This window comes from Lepus europaeus, chromosome 2 (assembly GCF_033115175.1).
Source record: "Lepus europaeus isolate LE1 chromosome 2, mLepTim1.pri, whole genome shotgun sequence".
Lineage (NCBI taxonomy): Eukaryota > Metazoa > Chordata > Mammalia > Lagomorpha > Leporidae > Lepus > Lepus europaeus.
In genome coordinates this window covers 67,998,703-68,022,441 of record NC_084828.1, presented here as the reverse complement: position 1 = coordinate 68,022,441, position 23,739 = coordinate 67,998,703, and the positions used below count along the sequence as shown (strand labels likewise).

The 23,739-nt window shown below is 40.6% G+C and overlaps 2 protein-coding genes across 12 annotated transcripts in view; both read right to left on the bottom strand.

The window, feature by feature from the left end:
• Positions 1-341: 341 nt before the first annotated feature.
• Positions 342-17,324, bottom strand: ABHD10 (abhydrolase domain containing 10, depalmitoylase). The gene is made up of 5 exons (XM_062208007.1): positions 17,144-17,324; positions 15,511-15,694; positions 11,563-11,674; positions 11,007-11,144; positions 342-4,558 (listed from the first exon to the last, which is right to left on the bottom strand). The coding sequence occupies exons 1-5, from the start codon at positions 17,283-17,285 to the stop codon at positions 4,214-4,216; spliced, it is 921 nt and encodes a 306-aa protein (XP_062063991.1). The 5' UTR covers positions 17,286-17,324; the 3' UTR covers positions 342-4,213.
• Positions 17,325-21,033: 3,709 nt separating this feature from the next.
• Positions 21,034-23,739, bottom strand: part of PHLDB2 (pleckstrin homology like domain family B member 2) — a 237,559-nt gene continuing 234,853 nt past the window's right edge. For all 11 annotated transcript variants that reach the window (XM_062207977.1, XM_062207912.1, XM_062207919.1 and 8 more), the window contains one exon: positions 21,034-22,946. In XM_062207977.1, the coding sequence (XP_062063961.1) occupies positions 22,806-22,946 (141 nt within the window). In that variant the 3' untranslated portion in view covers positions 21,034-22,805. The remainder of the gene's footprint in view (positions 22,947-23,739) is intronic.

The following is a 23,739-nucleotide window of genomic DNA, read 5'->3' as shown; positions in this document are numbered from 1 at the left end:
TGCAGGTAGTGTTTAAAGCCATAAAAGGGATGAGGTTGCTCAAGTTGAATAAGCAGCCTGAGAAAACCATCCAGGCCAGAAGCCCAAGGACTCTTGTAAGATGGGTAGGGAGAAGCCAGCGAGGTGTTGATGGTCAGAGATGTCTGAGGATAAACCGTGTCAAAACAAAGCTCCTGTTCTCAACGGTACTTAAAGGGAGGGAGGCAGGCTTATAAGCTGAGGGTTTCAAAGTAGTAAGCTCTCAAATAGGCCAGTGTTGCTTCATGACAGCCCAGACGCCCCGCCACACACTGCCTGGGAAGAGAGATGAGGAAGACTCAGGAAGGACTTCACAGAGAACGTGCCATTTGAGCTGCTTTTATAGCACTGGAACATTTATTAGCAAAAACCTGAAAGCCCAAGAAAAGAGGAAGACAAAATGGTAAAGGGCATTTCCCCCAAAATATACATTTGGTTTTCAAAAATTGCCTTCACTTTTCAAGGTACAGTCTCCAAATACACCAAAGTATAACTTTTTTTTTTTTATTAGCAAACCAAGTTACACACACTATTGTTTCTAAATTAAAAAGTGACTTTAGATCTGTTTTTAAAGGGGATTTTTAAAAAGTATACAGTTGGGGCCGGCACCACGGCTCAATAGGCTAATCCTCCTCCTGCGGCGCCAGCATCCTCTGTTCTAGTCCCGGTCAGGGCGCTGGATTCTGTCCTGGTTGCCCCTCTTCCAAGCCAGCTCTCTGCTGTGGCCCGGGATTGCAGTGGAGATGGCCCAAGTGCTTGGACCCTGCACCCACATAGGAGACCAGGAGAAGCACCTAACTTCTGGCTTCGGATCAGCGCGATGTGCCGGCTGCAGCGCACCGGCTGCGGCGACCATTGGAGGGTGAACCAACAGCAAAGGAAGACCTTTCTCTCTGTCTTTCTCTCTGTCTACTCTGCCTGTCAAAAAAAAAAAAAATAAATAAAAAGTATAGTCGGCTCTCAACTGTGGATTCAACCAAAAGCAGATCAAAAATATCTGAAAAAATTTTTATCTGTAGACATTTTTTCCTTGTAATTATTCCTTAAACCATACAAACATCTACATAACACTGACATTGCATTAAGTATTCAAAGTAATCTAGAGATGGTTTAAAGTACACAGGAAGAGTGTGCTAATTAATTAGATGCATTATAAGCCATTTTATATAAAGGACTTGAGTATCTAAGATTTGATATGGGGGGCGGGGAGAGTTGTCCAGGAAATAATCCCCTAAATACTGAGCAACTAATTTATTTAAATTTCACCCACTTTCTCCCCTCCTCCAGAAAATGAGTTCTTTAGGATTTTTTCTTAACTGTTCCAAATTCAATGAACATTTAACATACCCACTTGGGAAGTGTCTTGAGAACAGTTCCATGGGGAGGAATGGTCTCTTTAGCTGTCTAACTCTGTACTTGATAAAACTTTCACTCAGCTTCTCTTACTCATCCACATAGACCTTTCTCTTGGCTGTCTGGAACACAGCACAGGGATGATCTGAGTCTGAATATGCCTAGAAGCTCACTACAAAAGTGAAATATATTCCGTGCACTAGACCTCCAGCCCACTGACACTTGTGTTATCCCTTTGTGCTGTCCATGCTGAAACTGTTTGGAAATAATACAGGAATTCCAGAGGTCAGGAACAGGCGCTGCCGGCTGTTCATGCATGTTACAAGTCACCTGAATATGAGGCAGTGAATGAAGAGGTACCAGAAAAAAGGATCTTTGGGGGGAAATAGAAAAAAACACTAAGGTAACCGACAGTGTACTAGAATACACATTTCACGCATAATAAAAATCAAAACAGAAAGGCAGTGCCTCCTCTGTCATTCTAAATGTGTTGGGGCTGGCACTATGGTGCAGTGGGTTCAAGCCCCGGCCTGCAGCACTGGCATCCCATATAGGTGCTGGTTCGAGTCCAGGCTGCTCCACTTCTGATGCAGTGCCTTGCTAATGTGCCTGGGAAAGCAGTGGAGGATGACCCAGGTCCTTGGGCCCTGCACTCACTTGGGAGGCCCGGAAGAACTCCTGACTCCTGGCTTTGGATCGGCGCAGCTCCGGCCAGTGTGGCCATTTTAGGGAGTGAAATGATGGAAAGAACCCTCTTTCAGTGTCTACCGCTGTTACTTTTTCAAATAATAAATAAATAAATAAATAAATGTCTTGTTATCCTTACAGCCAATGATCTAGATTATCATTTTCCTGAAGAGGAAACTTAGTCCTTCAGACTAAGAGAAGTCAAGCAAACTGCTCACAGAAACAGCATGCTAGGATTCAAATCCAAGCTCTAGTCTCAACCCTTAAAAATTATGCCACACTGCTTCCACACACAGGATATGAATCTCTAATCATATTTAATTTTACTATTTAGCCTCAGAACTCTTACATAGGAGGGATTCTTTCATCTTTCTTTTTCTAAATTTTATTTTTATTTTTCATTTTTTTGAGACAGTGAGACAGAGACAGAGAGAAAGGTCTTCCTTCTGTGGGTTCACCCCCCCAAATGGCTGCCACGGCCGGCATTGTGCCGATCCAAAGCCAGGAGCCAGGTGCTCTCCTTGTCTCCCATGCGGGTGCAGGGGCCCACGGACTTGGGCCATCCTCCATTGCACTCCAGGCTACAGCAGAGAGCTGGCCTGGAAGAGGAGCAACTGGGACAGAATCCGGTACCCCAACCAGGACTAGAACCTGGTGTGCCAGCGCCGCAGGCGGAGGATTAGCCAAGTGAGCCGCGCCGCCAGCCTTTCATCTTTCTAAAAAGCCTCATTCCAAGCAATATCTAGGCAAAAAGAGATTCCCTAATAGCCCAGCATCATCCTCTCAAACCACTCACCAGGCACTGTGGTAAAAGGTGACTCATAAAAGGTGATTTTTATCCACCATAACCAATAGATTACAGTCAAGCTGTATCTGTGCTAGGGGTGGCCAAGACCACCCCTAGGTTCAGAGATGTGCTAGAACTCAGGATTCAGCATACAGTTTTATTCATGCTTATGATTTATTACAGAGAAAGGATACCAAGCAAAATCACTAAGGGAAAAAAAAGGTACATAGGGTGAAGTCCTAGAAAATTACGTGTAGGCTTCCAAATCTTGTCTCAGCAGTAATAGCACATGTGAAATGCTGTCCATCAAGGAAGCTTCTTAAGATTCAGTGCCCATGGTTTTTACTGTGAGCTTCTTAAAGGGGCAGCCTACCTGGCACATAATAAAATTCCAGGTTTCCAGGGCAACAGATTCTCAGCACAAATCATCATGTTTGTACAATTTAAGCATTGCTGAATTACTCTGATCAGTTCTGGGAAAGGTGGAGGCCTTCTGCAATTCATGTTCCCAGGAGCCAGCACAGTGGGTTAAGCTGCCCTAGGGACCCCACATCCCCTATCAGAGTGCCTGGGATACAGTCCCGCCTCCACTTCTGATCCAGCTTCCTGCCAGTGTGCATCCTGGGAGGCAGCAGGTGATGGTTCCATTTCCTGACTCTCTGTCACCCCCACGGGAAACTCAGATCCTGACTCCTGGCTTCATCTTAGCACAGCCCTAGCAAGTGCAGGCATTTAGGGAGTCAACAAACAAACAAAAGCTCTCTCTCGCTCTACTTTTCAAATAAACAAAAATGAATATACACTTAAAGAACAAGCTAAAATATGGAAATATTTGCTTTAGCATCATAAGGTTTTCATTTACAAAAGTAAAACTTGTAGTTCAAATATAACATTGATATCCTGATTTTTTAAACTTTATTGTGCTTCAGCCATTTCTCCGATCATTTAAAATATATTTCAATAAACATTTCCTATTTTAAATTGCACTTTAAAATGAGAATTTTACAAATTTCCAATCTTAATAGTATCAAACAAAAAACCAAAATATTTGAGCTTTATTCTAAGGAATGAAATTAAGAGCTGGCAGTGCTACCATAGAATAAAGTAAATATCATTTAAATAAAAAATAGGAGATATTTTAATGGGAAAAAAAATAAGAGTTGAAGGAAGGAAAAAATTTCCAACCAGCAGTCAGTACTTTCTTCACAATTGCTACTATTTATGCGAATACATCATTAAATAAATACTTCTCTAATATTTACAAAACAGAGGTAGAGGGAAGAACCTAAAGTAGTAGAGTCTTTGACTAGCTGTCCCTCTTCCAATCTTCTGGATACATCAGTTTATATACCAACTGAAAACACGATTCTAATTAACTACGGTTGAAAGTTTATCAATTAAGTCATCAATAGTATAAACAAGAAGCTGAAGGTCCGCTTTTTCCTTCATTCGGTGATCACTGTGTTTTCGGAGGATTACGTCTACGTCCGTGCTGACGACTCGGTCAGCCACCTGCATGGACGTGTGCCAAGGCACGATGTCATCCTTCATGCCGTGCAGCAATCTGATGGGGCAGTTCACAGGGATAGGGCTGTGCAACAAGCAGTGGTGCTCTGCTTCTTTAATGAAGCTGTACTGAATGTGATAAACTCCTTCTTCGTGGTATTTTGACGGCATGGTCCACACCCCTTTCATCTCAACTTCCTTTTTCACCTATTGAGGAAATGAAAAAAAAATTCAAGTACGTGTGCAACATTAACACATTAAGTAGTCTTAAATAGTCTAACAAAAGTAGTCCACGAGTAAAGTGACAGAAATAATGAAAGCATAACAACCATAATCCTCAATAATTAAATACAGTGTGCAAGATACTGTGATTAATAGTGTGATAAATGGGGCTGGCATTGTGGCACATCAGGTTAAATCACTGCTTGTGCCACCAGAATCACACGGCCGTATAGGAGAGCTGGCTCAAGTCCTGGCTACTCTGCTTCCAATTCAGGTTCCCACTAATGCGCTTATGAAGTCAGCAGAAGTTGGCCCAAGCACATGGGCCCCCGCCACCCATGTGGGAGAACCGAAGGAATTCCTGGCTTCTAGCTTCAGCCTGGCCCAGATTTGGCTGTTACGGCCATTTGAGGAGTATACCAGTGGATGGCAGATCTCTCGTTCTCTCTCCATCACTCCTTTTCCGTTGCTCTTTTTTTGAAGCAAATAAATAAATCTTAAAAAAAGAAGGATACTGTGACACAAATTTTACATATATTATTTCATAAGATCTTGGCAATAATTGTTATTATTTGATTTTCATTAAATAAGAGAATTTAAATATCATGTTCAAAGATCAAGGTTAGTAACTATCATGACTAAGATTCAAACTTACATTTACCTAACTTTAATCCACAGCATCTTAAGGTGCTGCTTCACCTGGACTAAAAAAAGGGAATAAAAAGGACAATAATCTCTTGGAATCAGTACAAGTGTTATTCATATTTATATAAAATCAAATCTTAGAATATAAACTTAGATTTTGTCACAGCCATGGCTGGGCCAGGCCAAAGCCAGGAGCCAGGAACTCCATCCTGCTCACTCCCATGGCTGGCAGGGGTCCAGGCACATGGGCCATCTTCTGCTGCCTTCTCAGGCACAACAGCAAGGAGCTGGATTGGAGGTAGAGCAGATTGAACTTGAACTGGCACTCTGATACGGGATGCCAGTCTCACAAGTGGTGGCTTATCCTGCTGCTCCACAATGTTAGGGCTGAAAACTTAGCTTTTAAAATTATAACACTAAAAAAGTTAAGAAAAATAGCTTAAATGAGTGTGGGAAAGGGGAAGAATCGAACACAGAATTAAAAATAACAGTAGTTACTCTGAGACAATCATATACATGCTCAAGCAATTTTAGACTAAGTAGAAAAGTAGATAGTTTTCACCTTCTGGATTCCTGGGAATGAGGGAAAATGATTTTTGTTTTGGATGACAAAGTCATCTTCCAAATACATCCTAAAAATGGAACAGTATCATTTCTACATTTATTCTTTAAAAAAATTCAGTTATTTATTTTCATCTACTTGAAAGAGCAACAGAAAGGGAGGGGGAGGGGGAGGAAGAGAAAGGGAAGGAGAGAGAGGAGGAGGGGGAGGGAGAGAGAGTAGGAGAGAGATCTTCCAAGTGTTGGTTCACTCCTCTAAATGCCTCCAACAGCCAGGTCTGGACCAGGCCACAGCTAAGAACCAGAAACTTCATCCAGGTCTCCCACACGGGTGGCGGGGACCCAAGTACTCGGGCATCTTTTGCTGCCTCCCAGAATGCATTAGCAGGGAGCTGGATCAGAAACGGAGGGCTGTGACTCCAACTGACAATATGACGTGGGATACGGGCATCTGAAGCCAAAGCTTAACCTGCTCTGCCTGAAATGAAACAGTGCATGTCCTTTGATTCTTTGAGAGTTTTAAACATTTTTTCTAAGTAAAAATCAGGATTTTCTATAATGAATAACATATACTTATTATAGAAAACATGGGAAATAGAAAAAGGTGTAGAAAGAAATGAATCACCATAATCCTACCATATGGATATAAAAACAATTAATATTTTGGCTTATGAGGGTGGTTGTTTGACTTGGCAGTCCAGACACCTGTGTCCCACATTAGAGTACCTGGGTTCAATACCCGGCTCTAGTATTAGATGCCTGCCACCCACATGAAGGCCTGGATTGAGTTTCTGGCTACCAACTTTGAGACAGGTCAGCCTTTATAGCTGTAGACATTTGCGAAGTCTACCAGTGGACAAGTGCTCTCTACCTCTGTCTCTCTGCTATCAAATAAGTAAGTAAAGCTTATTTCCTTCCAGTACTTTTATGAGTCTGTTTTACATATATATAAAATCTATGAAATACAAATCTATGACACATTTTATATGAGACTATTACATTAAGTTTATTGAAAATAGAATAAAAGATGCTTATTTTGATAAAAATGTAAAAAAATTTATTTACTTGTTTTTAAAGATTTACTTATTTATTATGAAAGTCCAAGTTACAGAGAGGGAGGGAGAGACAGACAAAGACAAACATCTTGCATCCACTGGTTCACTCTCCAGATGGTTGCATGTCCAGGGCTGGGCCAGACCAAAGCCAGGAGCCAGGAGCCTCATCTGGGTCTCCCACGTAGGTGACAGGGGCACAAACACTTGGGCCATCCTCTGCTGCTTTTCCCAGGCCATCATCAGGGAGCTGGATCAAAAGTGGAGTATCCCGCACATGAACCAGAAAGGCACCCATGTGGGATGCAGACATCACAGGCAGTGGCTTTACAGGCTAAGCCACAACACTGGCCCTTATTTATTTATTTGAGACACAGAGAAAGAACAAACAGAATTCCCATCCACTGTTTCACTGACTACATGCTTGAAACAGACCTGGAGTGGAGCCAAAGCCAAGAGCTCAACCCAGGTCTCCCATGTGGGTATCAGGAACCAAAGTACTTGGGCCATCCCTAACTGCCCAGTATGCATGCATAGTTTTTAAAATAATCCACATTTTCCATTATTTTTGGAGGACCCCTCATATACAGTTTTCTGTGCAGCTTTATTTATCTAGTACATATATTCTGAGCTTTAAAAAATTCTATGAAACGGCCAGCGCCACGGCTCACTAGGCCAATCCTCCACCTGCGGAACCAGTACCCCAGGTTATAGTCCTTGTTGGGGCACTGGATTCTTTCCCAGTTGTTCCTCTTCCAGTCCAGCTCTCTGCTGTGGCCCGGGAAGACAGTGGAGAATGGCCCAAGTCCTTGGAGACCAGGAGGAAGCACCTGGCTCCTGGCTTCAAATTGGCGCAGCGTGCCAGCCGTAGCGGCTATTTGGGGGGTGAACCAATGGAAGGAAGACCTTTTTCTCTGTCTCTAACTCTGCCTGTCAAAAAAAAAAAAAAAAAAATTCTATGAAATGTTTTTAAAGGTAACATAATAAACTTAAGGTTTAAGATTTAGATGGCCATCTCTATCCTGCTGATACTTCCATGAATACCTTTAAGTATAAAGGATCACTTGTACAAAATCAATTGTTTGGAAAGATTATCAATAAGACTTGAACTAAAAATCAAGATGTGAATGGCTTTAAGGCTCTTGTAGTCACGTGACATTGAAGGGGATTTCTGATTAGAAAAACATGATGGACATTTTATCAACAATAAAGGAAAATTTCAGGAAAGAAAAGCCATGTACAACATGTTGGAGATTTTTAAACTTAAAATTTCCTCCCCAACACTATGATTTTTCCATGTTTAAAACTGTTACTTTCTTGTAAATATGGAAAGGAAAATAAGAATTTAAAAATATGTATGATATAACCTATCCATGTCTTTGTACATTTTTTTAATTCCATAAAGATCTGAGTCAGTGAAAAAGTTGTATCTGAAAGCCATACTTTTAAATGCCTGTCTCAAAAATCAATGAAATTCCATAAAAGCATAAAATATATAAATCTGTATTAATATCATGAATTTCTCTGAATTAAAGAAATGTAAAACAAACAAATGTTTAAAGCAAACATGATATTAATTTATCCTTAAGTTACTCAGGATTGTTCTTGAATTTGTATATATTTCAGTCATGGAAATGATGCTAATTACTGAAACAGAGAATAATAGCTTCTTTTTAAGCATTCCAGCCTAGTTAGCTCTGCTATCTGCTATTAAAAAATTGGGGTTCATTAACTGTTAACTTTATAAACTGCTGTATGTTCTGAAGCCCTCAAAAACAAAACATTCAAAAACAGCGAAAGTAGCGTCACCCAATGACAATGTACGGCATACTTAGGTTCTGTACCAAGAAACTCTCAAGGCACAGAGGTTCAGAAGCTTCAATTACAAAGGGCTTTGCATCCCAGCTGAGGCCCTCTAGTGTCCAAAGGAGGATACAAAGGTAAGTCAGTGAAGGGGGTCAAGTTCCAGATCAAAAATGTTGGGCTTAATATTCCCAGGGTTACAAAAGAGGGTAAAAGTCTCTGTTCTCTGGATACCAGTCAGGCTCACGGTGTGCCTATCGAAGGAGAGACGGTCCTGGTCCCTGATTTTTCCTTATGCATGTTTTTACGTTAACAAGACCTCAACATGCTTCTGTTCATGATACAGGGTTAGAAAGATATGTCCTGATTTGCAGGCTATAGATCTTCTTTGTCGTTTAGGGAGTATCTAAATTATCCACGATAAGTGATGTGGAAACATATACACAAAAAAGAAATATATATAGATCTTGTCATTTATCAATATAAAAATGTTTAATCAACTTAAGTCTGCCATGGCCTTGAGATAATTTTCTATCATGACAAGGACCATACCGAGTTAAGAAGATGGAGTAAGGAAGCCAATGTTTAGATGCAGAAAAAGGCAATGGTAGAAAAAGCATGAGAACAGTGAGCAAGTACAGCTGAGAAAAGACAAAGAGGGGGGGAAAGTCTGAAATAGGCAGTAAGGGCAAGGAAGAAGTTTTGTAAAGATTTTTGTCCTGATAAGGAATGATATGAGGAATCTGACTATGCAGACAATGCTGTTTCTTAAGGAGCTAAGAAGAGCAAGAACTAGAAGAATAAACAGATGATCTTTAGCACAGATTTCAATGCAGAACTTGAGGCAAAACTCAATGATATTCTACCACTGACATTTCATGTTTTTAGTGGTTCTCATACTTTACCCCAGGGGCTGATGTTAAAGCAGTTTACTGGGCCATGGCCCCAGTTTCTGATTCAGAGTAAAGCTCAAGAATTTGTATCTCCAACAAGTTCTCAGGTGGTGCTGATGCTGTTGGCAAGGGGACCATACTTTTTGAATCATTACGCTACACTGTATTCCTGAATTTCTGTACCTCAGGCCTGCCAGGGCCTTAGTCCCACAGATGAATTCTAGACTCCTAGAGAAAAAAAGGCCAAGCACTTAACTGACTGCAAAACAACAGAAAAAAACCCTGCCACTACTCATCATTTCTTTAGCTTTGCAGACAACTGAAGTGCTTAAACATGTGACTGGTAACATAGTATTATAAATTAATAACCTCAGAAACCTCACTTTTGCCATGACTTGCTGAATATGAAGTAATGAAAAACACTTTTTCTTAATAGGTGAGAATTAGGAGTAGAAAAAGAATGGCAAGTAAGCAAGCCAGGACAGGCGCATCACCACCTGTGAGGAACTAGGCTGCCTTCAGGATTAGAAACAAGTTACCCATTTGATTAGCCAGTCTAATATGGCCACAAAGTAAGAATATGTACACAAAGAGGTAATATATGATCCAAATAACTAAGTGTGATTAATAAAGAAAATACTGAAAAAAGAAACTCCAGGGGCCTGTGTTGTGACGCAGCAGGTTAAGGGACTACCATCTGCAATGCCAGCATCCCCTTTCAAAGCACCTGTTTGAGTACCAGCTGCTCTGCTTCTAATCTAGCTGTATCCCCTGCCACCACCCACATGAGAGACCCGGATGGAGGTCCTGGCTCCTGGTTTCAGCCTGTTCCAGACCTGACAATAGAGGTCATTTGGGGAATAAACAGCAGATGGCAGGCTCCCCTCCCCCCTCCCCACACACTGTAGCACTGCCTTTCAAATAAATCTTTTATTAAAAAATTTTTCAAAGTGTGACTTCATTCATGTGAAATATTTGGAGGAACGATTTGAAGGGACTGTGTACAAAAAGAAACCTTAAACAAGAGGTCAAATAGTTAAAGGTGGCTAAGAAATTATGTACAAAAAGACAACTAAACCACAATATGGGCTTAATCAGTGTAGTAAGTCAAAAGACAGAAGACACAGGAACCAATACTGAAAAAAAGAGGCAGCAGGGGCAAGTATTTGGCCTAGCAGCTAAACCACCCGTTGGTTTATTCACACTCCCTATCAGAACGATTGGGTTTGAGTCTCAGCTCCACATCCATTTCCAGATTCCTGCTAAACTGCAACCTGGGCAGCAGCAGGTAGTAGTTCAAGTAGCTGAGTCTCTGGCATCCGTGTAGGAGATCTGGATTAAGTTTGGAGCCCCTGGCTGTTATGGGAAGTAAACCAGCAGACGGGAGCTGCCTCTCCATCTCTCAAACTGAAACACAAAGAGGGAGCCAAGAATGACAGGAGGTATGTACCAAGGGTGCCAAAGCAACTTGTGACTTACCTCAACAGGAAGCTGATTAAACTGTGTCACCAGGCCATCTGCAGCTGTAGCTACACCAATAAGTGCTATGACCTTTTCTGGACGCGCAATTGCAGCATGAAGCATAAGCCATCCACCGAGGCTAGATCCAACTAGTATCTAAAATAAACGTATGAGGCTAGATTCACCTAGGATCTAAAACGAAAGTCTGAATAGTTTTAAAGAGGAATTCATTTTTCTTGAACATAAGGTGAATGAGCAGTTTAATAGAAATGGAAGTGTTTTTTCTCATATTCATCTAGCTCCCAGATTTTTAATAATTGGCACCAAGTAGAGTTAAACTATAAGTTTTTGATAATTAGGGCTATTATATAGGATAACTTACAAAAATAAAACTTGTACAAAGAAAATTAACTTGCTACTTAATGCTAGAAAGTGAAAATTATAGAATATTTTAAAATCAGATAACAAAACTATTAAACATTTAAAATATTAAATAAGTTTTCATATCTAAAGAAAAAGCATAAACATCATGAGATTTTAGTCAATAATTACCATATTTAACAAAAACAGTCACCTGTGGTCCTACAGCTAATTCATCAATTATAGAAAGAACATCTTTTCTCCATTTCCCCACTGTGCATTCTTCTAAGTTACCATCTGAACTTCCAACTCCTGAGTAATCAAATCTGGAAAAAGAGAAAAGCATATTTGTATCTAAGTATCCATGGACCTATTTGATTTTTTTGGTTTTAAGATAGCACATTCCTTATTATTATAATGCTTAAAACAGTAAAGCATCACAGTCAGCACCTACTTCAGCAAATCCTGCTGGGTTAAATCGCTTTCTCATCTCCCCCACTGCTCCCAGCCTCACCCAGTCATTATCATCTCTCCTCCAAACTAATGCGATTATCTTTTAGTAAGTTTCCTCATTCAAAATAATCCTTTTAAAACAAAAACCATGTCTTACACAAACCCTCTGAAGGCTTTCTATAATATATATATATATATATATATATTTCAAGATGTATTTATTTGAAAGGCAGAGTTACAGAGAAGCAGAGGCAGAGAGAGAAAGAGAGGCCTTCCATCTTCTGGTTCACTCCCCAGATGGCTGCAATGGCTGGAGCTGCACTGATCTGAAGCCAGGAGCCAGGAGCTTCTTCCAGGTTTCCCACATGGGAGCAGGGGCCCAAGGACTTGGGCCATCTTCAACTGCTTTCCCAGGCCAAAAGCAGAGAGCTGGATCAGAAGTGGAGCAGCCGGGACTTGAACTGGTACCCATATGGGATGCCAGCCCTGCAGGCAGCAACTTAATCCGCTACACCATAGCACCGGCTCCTATATTTTTTTTAAAGGTTATTTATTTATTTATTTATTTGAGAGGTAGAATTATAGACAGAGAGAGGGAGAGACAGAGACAAAGGTCTTCCATCTGCTGGTTTATTTCCAAAATGGTTGAAATCGCGGAGCTGGGCTGATCCAAAGCCAGGAGACAGGAGTTTCTTCCAGGTTTCCCTCTCCCACACAGATGCCTGCTTTCCCAGGCCATAGCAGAGAAATGGATTGGAAGAGGAGCATCCAGGACTAGAACTGGTACCCATATGGGATACCGGTGCTGCAGGCGGAGGCTTAGCCCACTACACCCAGCACTGGTCACTATAATATTTAATAATAGCCAAAGTTCTAAGTATGTACCAGTTAAGATGCCCGTATCCCACATAGGAAACTTGGTTTCCAGCTCCTGACTATAAGTTCCTGCTAAAGCACCCCCTGGGAGGCACAGGTGATGGCTCAAGTAATTGGGTTCCCACCACTCCTGTGGGAGACCTGGACTGAGTTCCCGGCTACCAGCTGTGGCCAGGAGTCGGGGGCATTTTGGGAGTGAACTGGCAGATGGTACTTGACCTTTTTCTCTCAAAACAAAATGCCCAAGTCCTTACCATATCTTGATCCCTGACCTCCCCTCTGATCTCCTTTCCTACTACTCTCCCTCCTTCTTATTGGATCCTCACTTTCCTTGTTGAAATTAGAGGAATACACCACACCTGCCTGCTTCATCAGCTTTCCCATGTAAACGGACTACTCTCCCTCCAGATACCCACTCAGCTCCTCCCTCATTTCACTCAGGCCTTTGGCTCAAATGCAACATCCCTGACGGGTCAATCTTTAAAACCATGCATTTCTCACCACTCTATTTCCTTACTCTGCCTTGCTTCCTTCATAGCACGGACTATTACAAAACACAGACGATATGTACATGATTCACTTGAGGCCTGTCTCGCCCACTAGAATGGAGGCTCCACATGGGCAGAGTTTGCTTTGTTCACCACTGCTTTCCCACTGACCCCTTCAGCACCTTGCAAGTGGTAGTGCTGAAGGAAAGGCGGACAGAATTAAATTCACCATCATCGACCCTCCTGCTTCTCCTTCCAAGTTCCTGGTTATCCAGGCTCCAAGTCTGTGTCACCTGTGTATTTTACCTCTCCTTCAAAGTTCCAACCCAATAAATTATCAAGTGTCATGCCATGCCCACCAATTACCCTACACCTGGTCACAGGCAACTATTCCCAATTCCCAGAAAAGCCACGTGAAAACTGAGCGAACTTCGCATGCTCTTCCATTACCTGGCATGTCTTTTTCCTTTTCCTTCTAAACCCCTGGTCAGCCTTTTGGGCATGTACTTCCTTTGAGGAACTTTCCTTGACATATATCCCCATTTAGAATCACTTGTATGCACTCAGTTAACACTTTTTCATATTTTGTTTTGTAATCAAGTTTTAAATATTTGTCTCCCTGTGACCAGCATGTCAGTTCACCAAGTGTAGACTGTTTTATTGAAGTTTGTTTTTCCAGGCTACGGAACACTGCCTGCCCTATACCATCATCCCTCATCCTCCTTTCTTCGCACAGTCACTTTTTTTTTTTTAAGGAAAAGGGTTTATTGGGAGAAACCCGACAGAAGGGAGGAAAGGGGCAAAGAGGGAGGAGAGCATAAGAGAGAGATTAAGAGACAGAGAGAGAGATCTAGAGAGCCACGTGTTCAGGAACAGGTCCTCTTAAACCTCTGGGGTGGGGGGAGGGCAGGCAGGGAAGTGGGAGCAGCCACATTCATTCCTTTCTTTGTGAGATCTTTGGTGGTTTCTGTTATCTTAAATGCAAACTATCACAGTAGTCTTCTAAATGTGTCTCTATCACTCCATGTCCAAGAAGATCTGCTTTATACCAGTTAGGCTTTTTCTTACACATTATATTGGTAGAATTACCTTTAAGGGCTCCCTGTGATGAGTAACAGAAAAATGTAGTGCTCTGGCCTGTTTTTTAAGATCACTATATTCTGGTCAATCTCAGGTTGATCTTTTGTTAACTCATCAGAAAGTACTGGTTTAGCCAAACTGATCAACTTGCTGTTCCTAAAACAGGCCCTACAAATGTTTCTGTTTCACACCCTACTTCCTGAATCCCTTCTCCCACCACCTTCTTTACTAATATCCTCTCAGAACTCAGTGCAAAGGAAGCGCTCTGAAGGAAAGCTTCCTCAGACAGGTGGCAACACAAACAAGAGTTTCCCATATGAACCGTCCATAAGTTTATTTTTATCAGTCACAGGTAATTTATATCCTGTCCTCAGACAGACAGAAAGGGCAGCCGGGAGAGGACACCCACACACACTCCCATGGATTATTAGTGAAGCTTCTAAAAATTTAAATGGATTTTTAGGCTGTTAGTGCTGGAAAATAACTCAAAAACTATCTTTAGTCCAAACTCCCTTTCCCCTCTTCATGACAAAATTAGGCCTAGTGTTTATGAACTGACTTGTCATGGTTACAGCTGCAATTCATTCTGGAACCCATGTTTCTTGAATTGCAGGTCAATGCTCTTTCTACCGAAAGACACTCTCCCGTCAAATAAAAGGCTAGTACAAATAAACCTCTTAACAAAGGAAGCAAGCTATTTTACTGAAATAATTGTGGGTATGAAAAATTAGGAGCTGTAAAATTAAGCTTCAGATAAATATCACCTTTTCCTATTTATGCTCATACATACTCAAAGTATAGGAGTGAAGGAGAAAACCCAGTTGGAACATAAATTATACAATACTTTTAAATACATGTGTTACATTTAAATATGCATTCTGGAAGTAAAATAATAAACAGTGGCCAAAGAAATCTTTAAGTTGTCAATGGAAAAATCACAGTATCATTTTAAGAGACTGCAAAAAAGCCAACTAGGATTATGTATTTGTTGTGACAGAGATTACTGCATCTAAAGAACTTACCACTAATTCCCTTCAGATGTCCTTTCCTGCTAAGTATTGTCAGTGAGGTACAGACAGTTAAAAAAGGTCTCTTAAAAGTTGATTTTTCCATGACCATGACCCTAAATTGTAAAATGAAAGTTTACAGACCATTAAAATAATCTATAAAAATGCTGGCATTTATTCAGTTGGTTAGAGCATAAGTAATTCTCCACTGCCATGCTAAATGGTAGCAATATTTTCTCTGTAATGTGTTGTTCCTACCTTATATAGGCGTGACCTAGAGATTTGCAAAACTCCTCAATTGCCAATGCTTTTGTACCATTCATATTAGAAAGATAGCCAGGGATGAAGATAATTCCCGGACTTTTGCCTTTTAGCCGCTTATAAGCCAGTTTTGGAAGGTCTGGTCGCTTAAGGAAAGAAACTGATGTCTTTGGTCTGCAAGCTAAACAAAGTACACAAAAACATAAACTGTAGTTTACAATCCTCTATATTTTCAATCTTAAACTCTGAACTGATGTTAAAAACTGTTTCTACTTAGTAGGAAAAACGAAAGACTGAAAGTTACCAAGACAAGTCTGTGCATGACAACTTTTTTAAAACTGTGTCAAAACCAGTACCTTCTCTGAGCAAAGTCCAATCCTGATTCTTCCAAAATACACAATGAGGCAGAAATTTCAAGGCAACAAAAGATAGACTTTTACAAAACTTTTTTCCTATTGCTGCTATGTCCTAAGCAGTCACAACTCAACACTAGACTTACCTACCCTAGTTTCAGCCCTCTTTCATGAGGCTTTTGTCTTCTTCTTTTTTAAATTATCATTTAATAGTTGAGGAGTTATCACAGGCTTTACTTTTTTGGGAAATGGCGGGGAGAAACAGGTTTGCTCTGCCTTTGGGAAACTACTTCAAAGGGGAGTTGCAATGCCCCTTTTCTTACTGACTGTTCCAATGTACAGTCAAATATGCCAAATTTTGAGGGGTCAGCATCCTGTATTAGCAAAAATGCATTCAGTTTTCATTTTCTTAGTTAAGTTTCTATCCTCTTCTTTATCACTTCCCCAAAGAGGAAATTTCCCCAAGACAATTAAAATTTATGTTGACAAGTTAAAAGGGGAACAGATTTTTGACATTATATCCATAAATCACCTCTGTACCATAAGAATTAGCTGAAAGCCTGGAGCGAATATTTGCTAAATACATAAACGAAAATTATACTGTTGTTAACCAACTGAAGAACCACACTCCCCTAGGAGTACTTAATACATAACATGCACTTTTGGTTTTGTACAATTAATTGTAACAAACTGATTACATCAGTTAAAATATTTTTTAAACAAAACTTTAAAGTTTAAAAAAAAAAGTCTCTAATGGCAAAGGTGCGTGGCAAAAGTGTAAATACATACAAAGCCTAAAAACAGAATTAAAAGGAAGACTATATGAGTATATAGGTCCATATTGGTCCATAGTCTAGTTTCCTTTGCAGAGTAATGCTGATGGCAGCATCGAGGTCAAACTAGAAACTGGGCTCAAGAAGAGCGCCTACCTACCCTTTCATCAAGTCAAGGGAGAGCAGGTCTATGCATTTCAACAAAGTCACAACCCGTAAACCACTCGAAGCCACCAATCATCTACTGCAGTAAATGCCCACCTTAACTTCTCTTAGTGTTGGCATTCAATGCAGGGAGGCAGGGAGAGCAGGCGCTCCTTAACCCGCAGGGCGTGAAAGGCCGGCAAGGGCCGGGACCGGACGAATGCCCAGGACTGTACAAAGTACCCGGAATTGGGGAGCTCGGAGAGGGGAACAGCACTTTTGAAAGGGGCGCCAAAAACGCACGGTGCAAACCCGTGTGTTCGAAAGAACGCATCCTAGTCTCGCCTTTCGGACACTAACCTGGGAGCCACCGTGGCACCTGCTGGGGCTTCCGTGCAAGTAACGGACTGAAGTCACGCTGGGGACCTAAGGAGACCGCTGCCCAGCTCCAGCTCCGACGTGGCACCCAAGCCGCCACGGCTGCAAGACCGACACCCGCCATCTTCCCAGCGGTCCCCTCGCCCCACACCGTCCTACCCAGCCGCGCAAGACGCACCGGAACCGAAGCTGCGCATGCGCCGCGGGCTGGAAGGCGGAACTTGTTCAAAAGCGGCCCGCCGGTTTCCCGTGGCGGAGGGTGTGTCGGCCTAGCGCGGCGCTCTTGCTGCTTCGGGGTCTAGTTTTCCCCAGGGCTGGTTTGGAATGTTTTGAGTGGCCTCGGCCTTCTCAGCCGACTGGTGGATATTCCAGAACTTGAATTTCACGGAGGAACGCGCCCTGACGTTCTGACTAAAGTAAACTTTCCGAGGACTCCAGGGAGCCCAAACGCGAAATGCTAGGCTTGTGGCATCGCAAAGTCCTTGCGACCCCTGACGGCTTCAACCTGTACCGACCACACTCTCGGGGTGCAGCTGCCTGGCGTGAATCGGCCCTTTGCCGCTTCCTCACCATTTTTCAGTGTTTTGCTTCAGTTCTAGTTCTTGACGTTCCTGACCTCTGCCTCATACCATGTGCAAAAATAAATGCCAGCAGATAAACGGTCTAGAGGAAGAATAAAACTGAGAGCAGTAAGCAAGCTTTGGGAGAGTATTGTACAGTCCCAGAAAAGAAAGGGCTTTCTTAACAGTTGAGAACCACAAGTCATAACACATTTAATGGGATATAAATTCAGGCTTTTTCAAACGTAAAAGATAACTTGTCAAATAAGAGGCTGGGAAAAGTCTGCAGCATAGATACGTTACTACTTCTACTCAGTCTGCTTCTGGAATTCAAAATCTTGGAAATAAAAATTATGTAATTCCAATAAATAGGCCAACAACTACGAATAGGAAGTTTATGTATGTAACTATGTACAACCTCACTCACTGAAAACTATGAATTACAAAAATACATGCCACTTTTTCCACCTAAGAGACTGGCAAAAATGAAAAGCAATTATTTGCAAAGATGCTAGAAACTGGCACTTACGTGTGGTTGCATAGAGTAAATTGCTAAAATTTTTTGTCTGGCCACATCTGTTCCAATTTAAAATATGCATCACTTTCAAGTCCCTTCCACCCAGGACCTTCCTCCCCATGAGTGACTACTTTTATAGGGGAGAAAAAAGGCACGAGTTTATAAGCATTCATATTAACCACTACACCATTTTTAGAGGGAAGCAGGATTTTAAAAACTGAATGGACAATAGAAAGATAATGGATTCATTTTCAATTCTCTTTGTATACAGAAGATCAGTTTAGTATATATTAGGTAAAGATTTCAACATTTTGCCCATATAGCAACACAAAGTGAAAAAACTACCATTGGATTACTAATTATAGCATTGAATAGCAATGTACAGCACATTAAAGACAGAGATCCTACATAATTTTTTTTTTCAAATTAATTAATTTTCTATGCCATTTCCATTTTAACACCAGGTTGTTTTTTTTTTTTCATTTCCAATTCTCTTTATATACAGAAGATCAATTCAGTATATAATTAGTAAAGACCTCATCAGTTTGTGCCCACACAGAAACGCAAAGTATAAAAATACTGTTTCAGTACTAGTTATAGCATCACTTCGCTTTAGACGACACATTAGGGACAGATCCCACATGGGGTGTAAGTACACAGTGACTCCTGTTGCTGATTTAACAATTTGACACTCCTGTTCATGGCGTCAGTAATCTCCCTAGGCTCTAGTCATGAGTTGCCAGGGCTATGGAAGCCTTTAGAGTTCGCTGACTTCGATCTTATTCCGATAGGGTCATAGTCAAAGTGGAAGTTCTCTCCTCCCTTCGGAGAAGGGTACCTCCTTCTTTGATGGCCCCGTTCTTTCCACTGGGATCTCACTCACAGAGATCATTCATTTAGGTCTTTTTTTTTTTTCCATGATATCTTGGCTTTCCATGCCTGCTATACTCTCATGGGCTCTTCAGCCAGATCTGAATGCCTTGAGGGCTGATTCTGAGGCCAGAGTGTTGTTTAGGACATCTGCCATCCTATGAGTCTGCTGTGTATCCCACTTCCCATGTTGGATCTTTCTCTCCCTTTTTGATTCTATCAGTTAGTATTAGCAGATACTTGTCTTGTTTGTGTGATCTCTTTGACTCTTCTGTATACAAAGAGAATTGAAAATGAATCTTTACATGAATGGAAGGGGAAAGGGAGCGGGAAGGGGGAGGATTGCAGGCGGGAGGGAAGTTATGGGAGGGGGGAAGCCATTGTAACCCATGGGCTATACTTTGGAAATTTATATTCATTAAATAAAAGTTAAAAAAAAAAAAACTAAGGCAACTTCAATCATTTGAAATTATGTTATTGCAGTATCAATGAGCTTTCCTATTAAAAAAATTCTGACAGGAGCCACTGTGCACTTGCTCCTCATGTGGGATCTCTGTCCTTAACGTGCTGTACATTTTGATTTAATGCTATAACTAGTACTCAAACAGTATGTTTCACTTTGTGTTGCTATGTGGGTGCAAACTGTTGAAATCTTTATACTAAACTGATCTTCTGTATATAAAGAGAATTGAAAATGAATCTTGATGCAAATGGAAGGGGAGAGGGAGCGGGAGAGGGGAGGGTTGTGGGTGGGAGGGAAGTTATGGGAGGGGGAAGCCATTGTAATCCATAAGCTGTACACTGGAAATTTATATTCATTAAATAAAAGTTAAAAAAAAAAAAGATAATGGAATAAATTACACTACCAGGGCTTTGGGACTACAGCTCTGATATCCTTCCAAGGTCTTGGGGCCTCCAGCATCAACCAGTCCAAGCCTTGTGTGGTATCTTTCTGTTTAAGTTATGGTGGTTGGTGGACTACCTTGAGTAAAACCATTTTAAACCCCGGTTGTAAACTGTGGAGCAAAGATTGATGCAAATTTTAAAGACGAAGTTTGGGTATAATGAATTCAGGTGTCAATGGAGTTTTGAGAATCTGCCCTATTGGAACATGATAGAAAAGTTGGATAAATTCAGACTAAACAGGTCTCTTTCTTGAGAGGTGTAGCGCCTCTCCAGTAGTGAAGACAGCCACTTGATTTCAGCACATACTCCAAAAGATGCTGAGTCATTTTGCCAGTTCCATTAAGCCTGTGACAGGTTACAAAGGCACGAAATCACAAGGGCAACGCCTCACCATCCCTTACATCTTAACAACAAACACTTCTCCCTGAAGTCTTCAGATAATTGTAAATATTATCTCAATCATTCCTTCCTCTTTATTTTGGTAGGTCTTTTGCATTTTATGTGCAGCAAAATGAAAAGTCTGGACCTGTCAGTACAGTGGGGGAAAGCACTGCACAAAAGAGCAGGGAAAATCATGGGCATTTTCTCTATCCATCTTATCAATCCACTAGAGCACAAAAAATCTATGGCTAATGGTAAGTGAACATACTTGTACTTCAAGTAGCTGCAAGTAAAAACAAATCTGTTTCCGATCTGGGCACCTACTGTCAATGTCGCCTTCCTTAACATACAGAGAGGTAAAAAGAGGCAGAGAAGGCAGTCTCTCTGAAATCTGCTTAGTTCAGGGGGACAAATGAAGTTCCTACCACTAAAGCCCCAGAGCTTCACTTCACATTTGCATGGTTTTTTTGCACTGTCAGACAGAAGGATAAGCAAACAGTCCTTGGGATGTAATAACTGCATGTATGCAAAAAAGGTAACAATGCAAGATGTTTTTTCAGAATTCCTCTCATTTTGTAGCAATAGAAATGTGATTAGTGCTTCTAATTATTTCGGTTTATAAACTACAAACCATAATGTCAGCACACAACAACCTTTATGTGGATTCTACAACTAACTTTGGCTGATTAATCCATTCTCCATCATGTTATAGTCAGGTAACTTTCAAATGAAAGAGTTTATTTTCAAATGTGAAATCAGGTCAACATTTTAATCCAAACGCAATATATTTAACACACATACTTAGAAGGTTGACTACATCATGCAAGCTGATTAGGCTACTTTTACAATCCTATGAAGAAAATACAGTACAAGAAAGTTTTATCTTTACATTACCAAAAATCTTAGAAATTATATTTCATTCTTTTAGACCATTACAGAGTTTAAGGGTGATCTCTGCAAAATTAGATTTTAAAAATGTCTTCAAAAATCATGATTTTTGTCCATTATTGTTCAAGTAAAACCTTGTATCATCCAGTTGAAAAATCTTATTATTGGCAACATGTACACATGTATACAAACCACATTGCAAATTTTAACAATGTACCCAAATTAGGTCTGAAAAAGTTTTATAGACGCTTCTAATCCTATCATTTCATCTTGTGCTAGTAAGTGACATCATCATTTTCTACTTCTATTCATTTATCTAAGAAAGAATACATTCATACTTAAAACGCACAGAACATGAAAAACTAAAATAAATGCATTTGAAAAACCATTTATAAACAGACTTGCCTGAAGTCATTTCATTCAACAAAAATTAATTTAACTCTAAAAAACAAAGGCAAATTGTAAAGAAACACATAATAAAAATAGTACATTTCAGACAATATGAAGTTGAATTTCATTTGCCTTTCTATAGAACTATACCACTTCTACAAATAAGTATTTTAATTGGTCTGTTCTTTGGTGAAAATGGAGCTATGATATTATAATTATGTCATGTGACAGTGCAATTAGCTAGTGTGCTCCATAACAAAGAGAAATCAGACAACTGAAAAGAAATGAACTACAGGGTGCCTTTATTCTCAGCACCCAGAATGGAGTAATCTTTAGCAAAACAAACTCCTGACTCCTAATTGCCCAATGTAACAAAATGTCTGCTGTCAAAGATGGCTTTTCTGAAAAGCACAGCTTTTTGTTTCTTCTTTTACATAAAGTAGTTTTAGATATATATAGTAGCTTAAGCTGTGGTCACACTGCAAAGTCAATTTCCTGGGCACTTGGTGGCATTATACAGAATAACACTAAATGCAGTTCATCACTTTGAAACTACAACTGATAAACAGAATTCATGCCAAGTCTTTGGTTTTGGTGTAGGACTTAAAAAAAAAGGCAAACCTCCCCAAACATATTCCCCTCCAAGCCCTTATTTGCTTATTTTTATAAAATGTTACTTAATAAAAAACCTGTTGATTACCAATAATGTCAATGCCAATTATTTGGGTGCTAAAATAATTCCATATTTCCAAGAACATACATACAGACATTTTGTAAACTGTTTATTCCACCAAAACCAACAGCTGATTTTAAAAAAATAGTTTGTAAGAAAGTTTCCTTTAAGTGATACTATTTATCAAAATAGTGTTTCTCATAGGAGCTTCAATTCTTTTGCTATTCATGATTAAGCTTTGAATTAAAACCCCTTTTCCTTTTAAAAAAAATGACTTCTCGTTAATATGAAAGGAACTCTGAGTGTATACAGTTAAAGGGATGGGTCTGTTGGGTTTCTCTGAGTGTGTACAAGTTAAAAGGATGAGTCTGTTGGGTCTTTCCATCTGGGATTGAATATGGCTTCATTCTTGTAAGAGATTATTGCAGTGTGCCCTGAACTGGATTCTTCCTCTGCTCACTATAACAAGAAGTGAGTGTAACCTTCTGCCCCAGTAACTATTACATCCATCCAGATCCGCATAGCTTCTGGTGATGGGGCCACCATATAGTAGATTCTGTCATGTGTCTTGACGCTGAAGGTAAGTAATGGATTGGGACTCTAAAATTCAAAAAAAAAAAAAAAAAAAAAGTAAAACAAATATCTTGAAATTAAAGCATTAAATAACACAAATATATGGGAAAGTTTCTTTCTCTTTAGGCCTTCTGATTTATAAAAGTTTATGTAGGTATTACTTTGGCTCCACTATAACATGTAACCCCTTCCTCAGAACTGACTACCTTTCTGGATTTTATGCGCAAAAAAAATCTCACACAGAACTCACAACTCTCTTAGTGGCTAGTCTGTTAAGCTGTAGCAGGTTATCTTTCTGATAGTAGGTGCTTAATAAATAGTAGCTATTATTCTTAGCTCTCCTAAGGTCCTAAGTTAAGATTCTCCTCATAACTGCACAGTAGCTCCATTTTAGAGTCCTAACAAAGTCACTTTACAGGGTCTCTAAAACCAGTATGTTTAAAACATTTCCTTACTTTGTCATAACTTTTCTTGGCCGGCGCCATGGCTCAACAGGCTAATCCTCCGCCTTGTGACGCTGGCACAGCGGGTTCTAGTCCCGGTCGGGGCGCCGGATTCTGTCCCAGTTGCCCCTCTTCCAGGCCAGCTCTCTGCTGTGGCCTGGGAGTGCAGTGGAGGATGGCCCAAGTGCTTGGGCCCTGCACCCCATGGGAGACCAGGATAAGCACCTGGCTCCTGCCTTGGGATCAGCACCGTGCACAAGCCGCAGTGCAGCGGCGGCCATTGGAGGGTGAACCAACGGCAAAAAGGAAGACCTTTCTCTCTGTCTCTCTTTCTCACTGTCCACTCTGCCTGTCAAAAATTAAAAAAAAAATAAAAA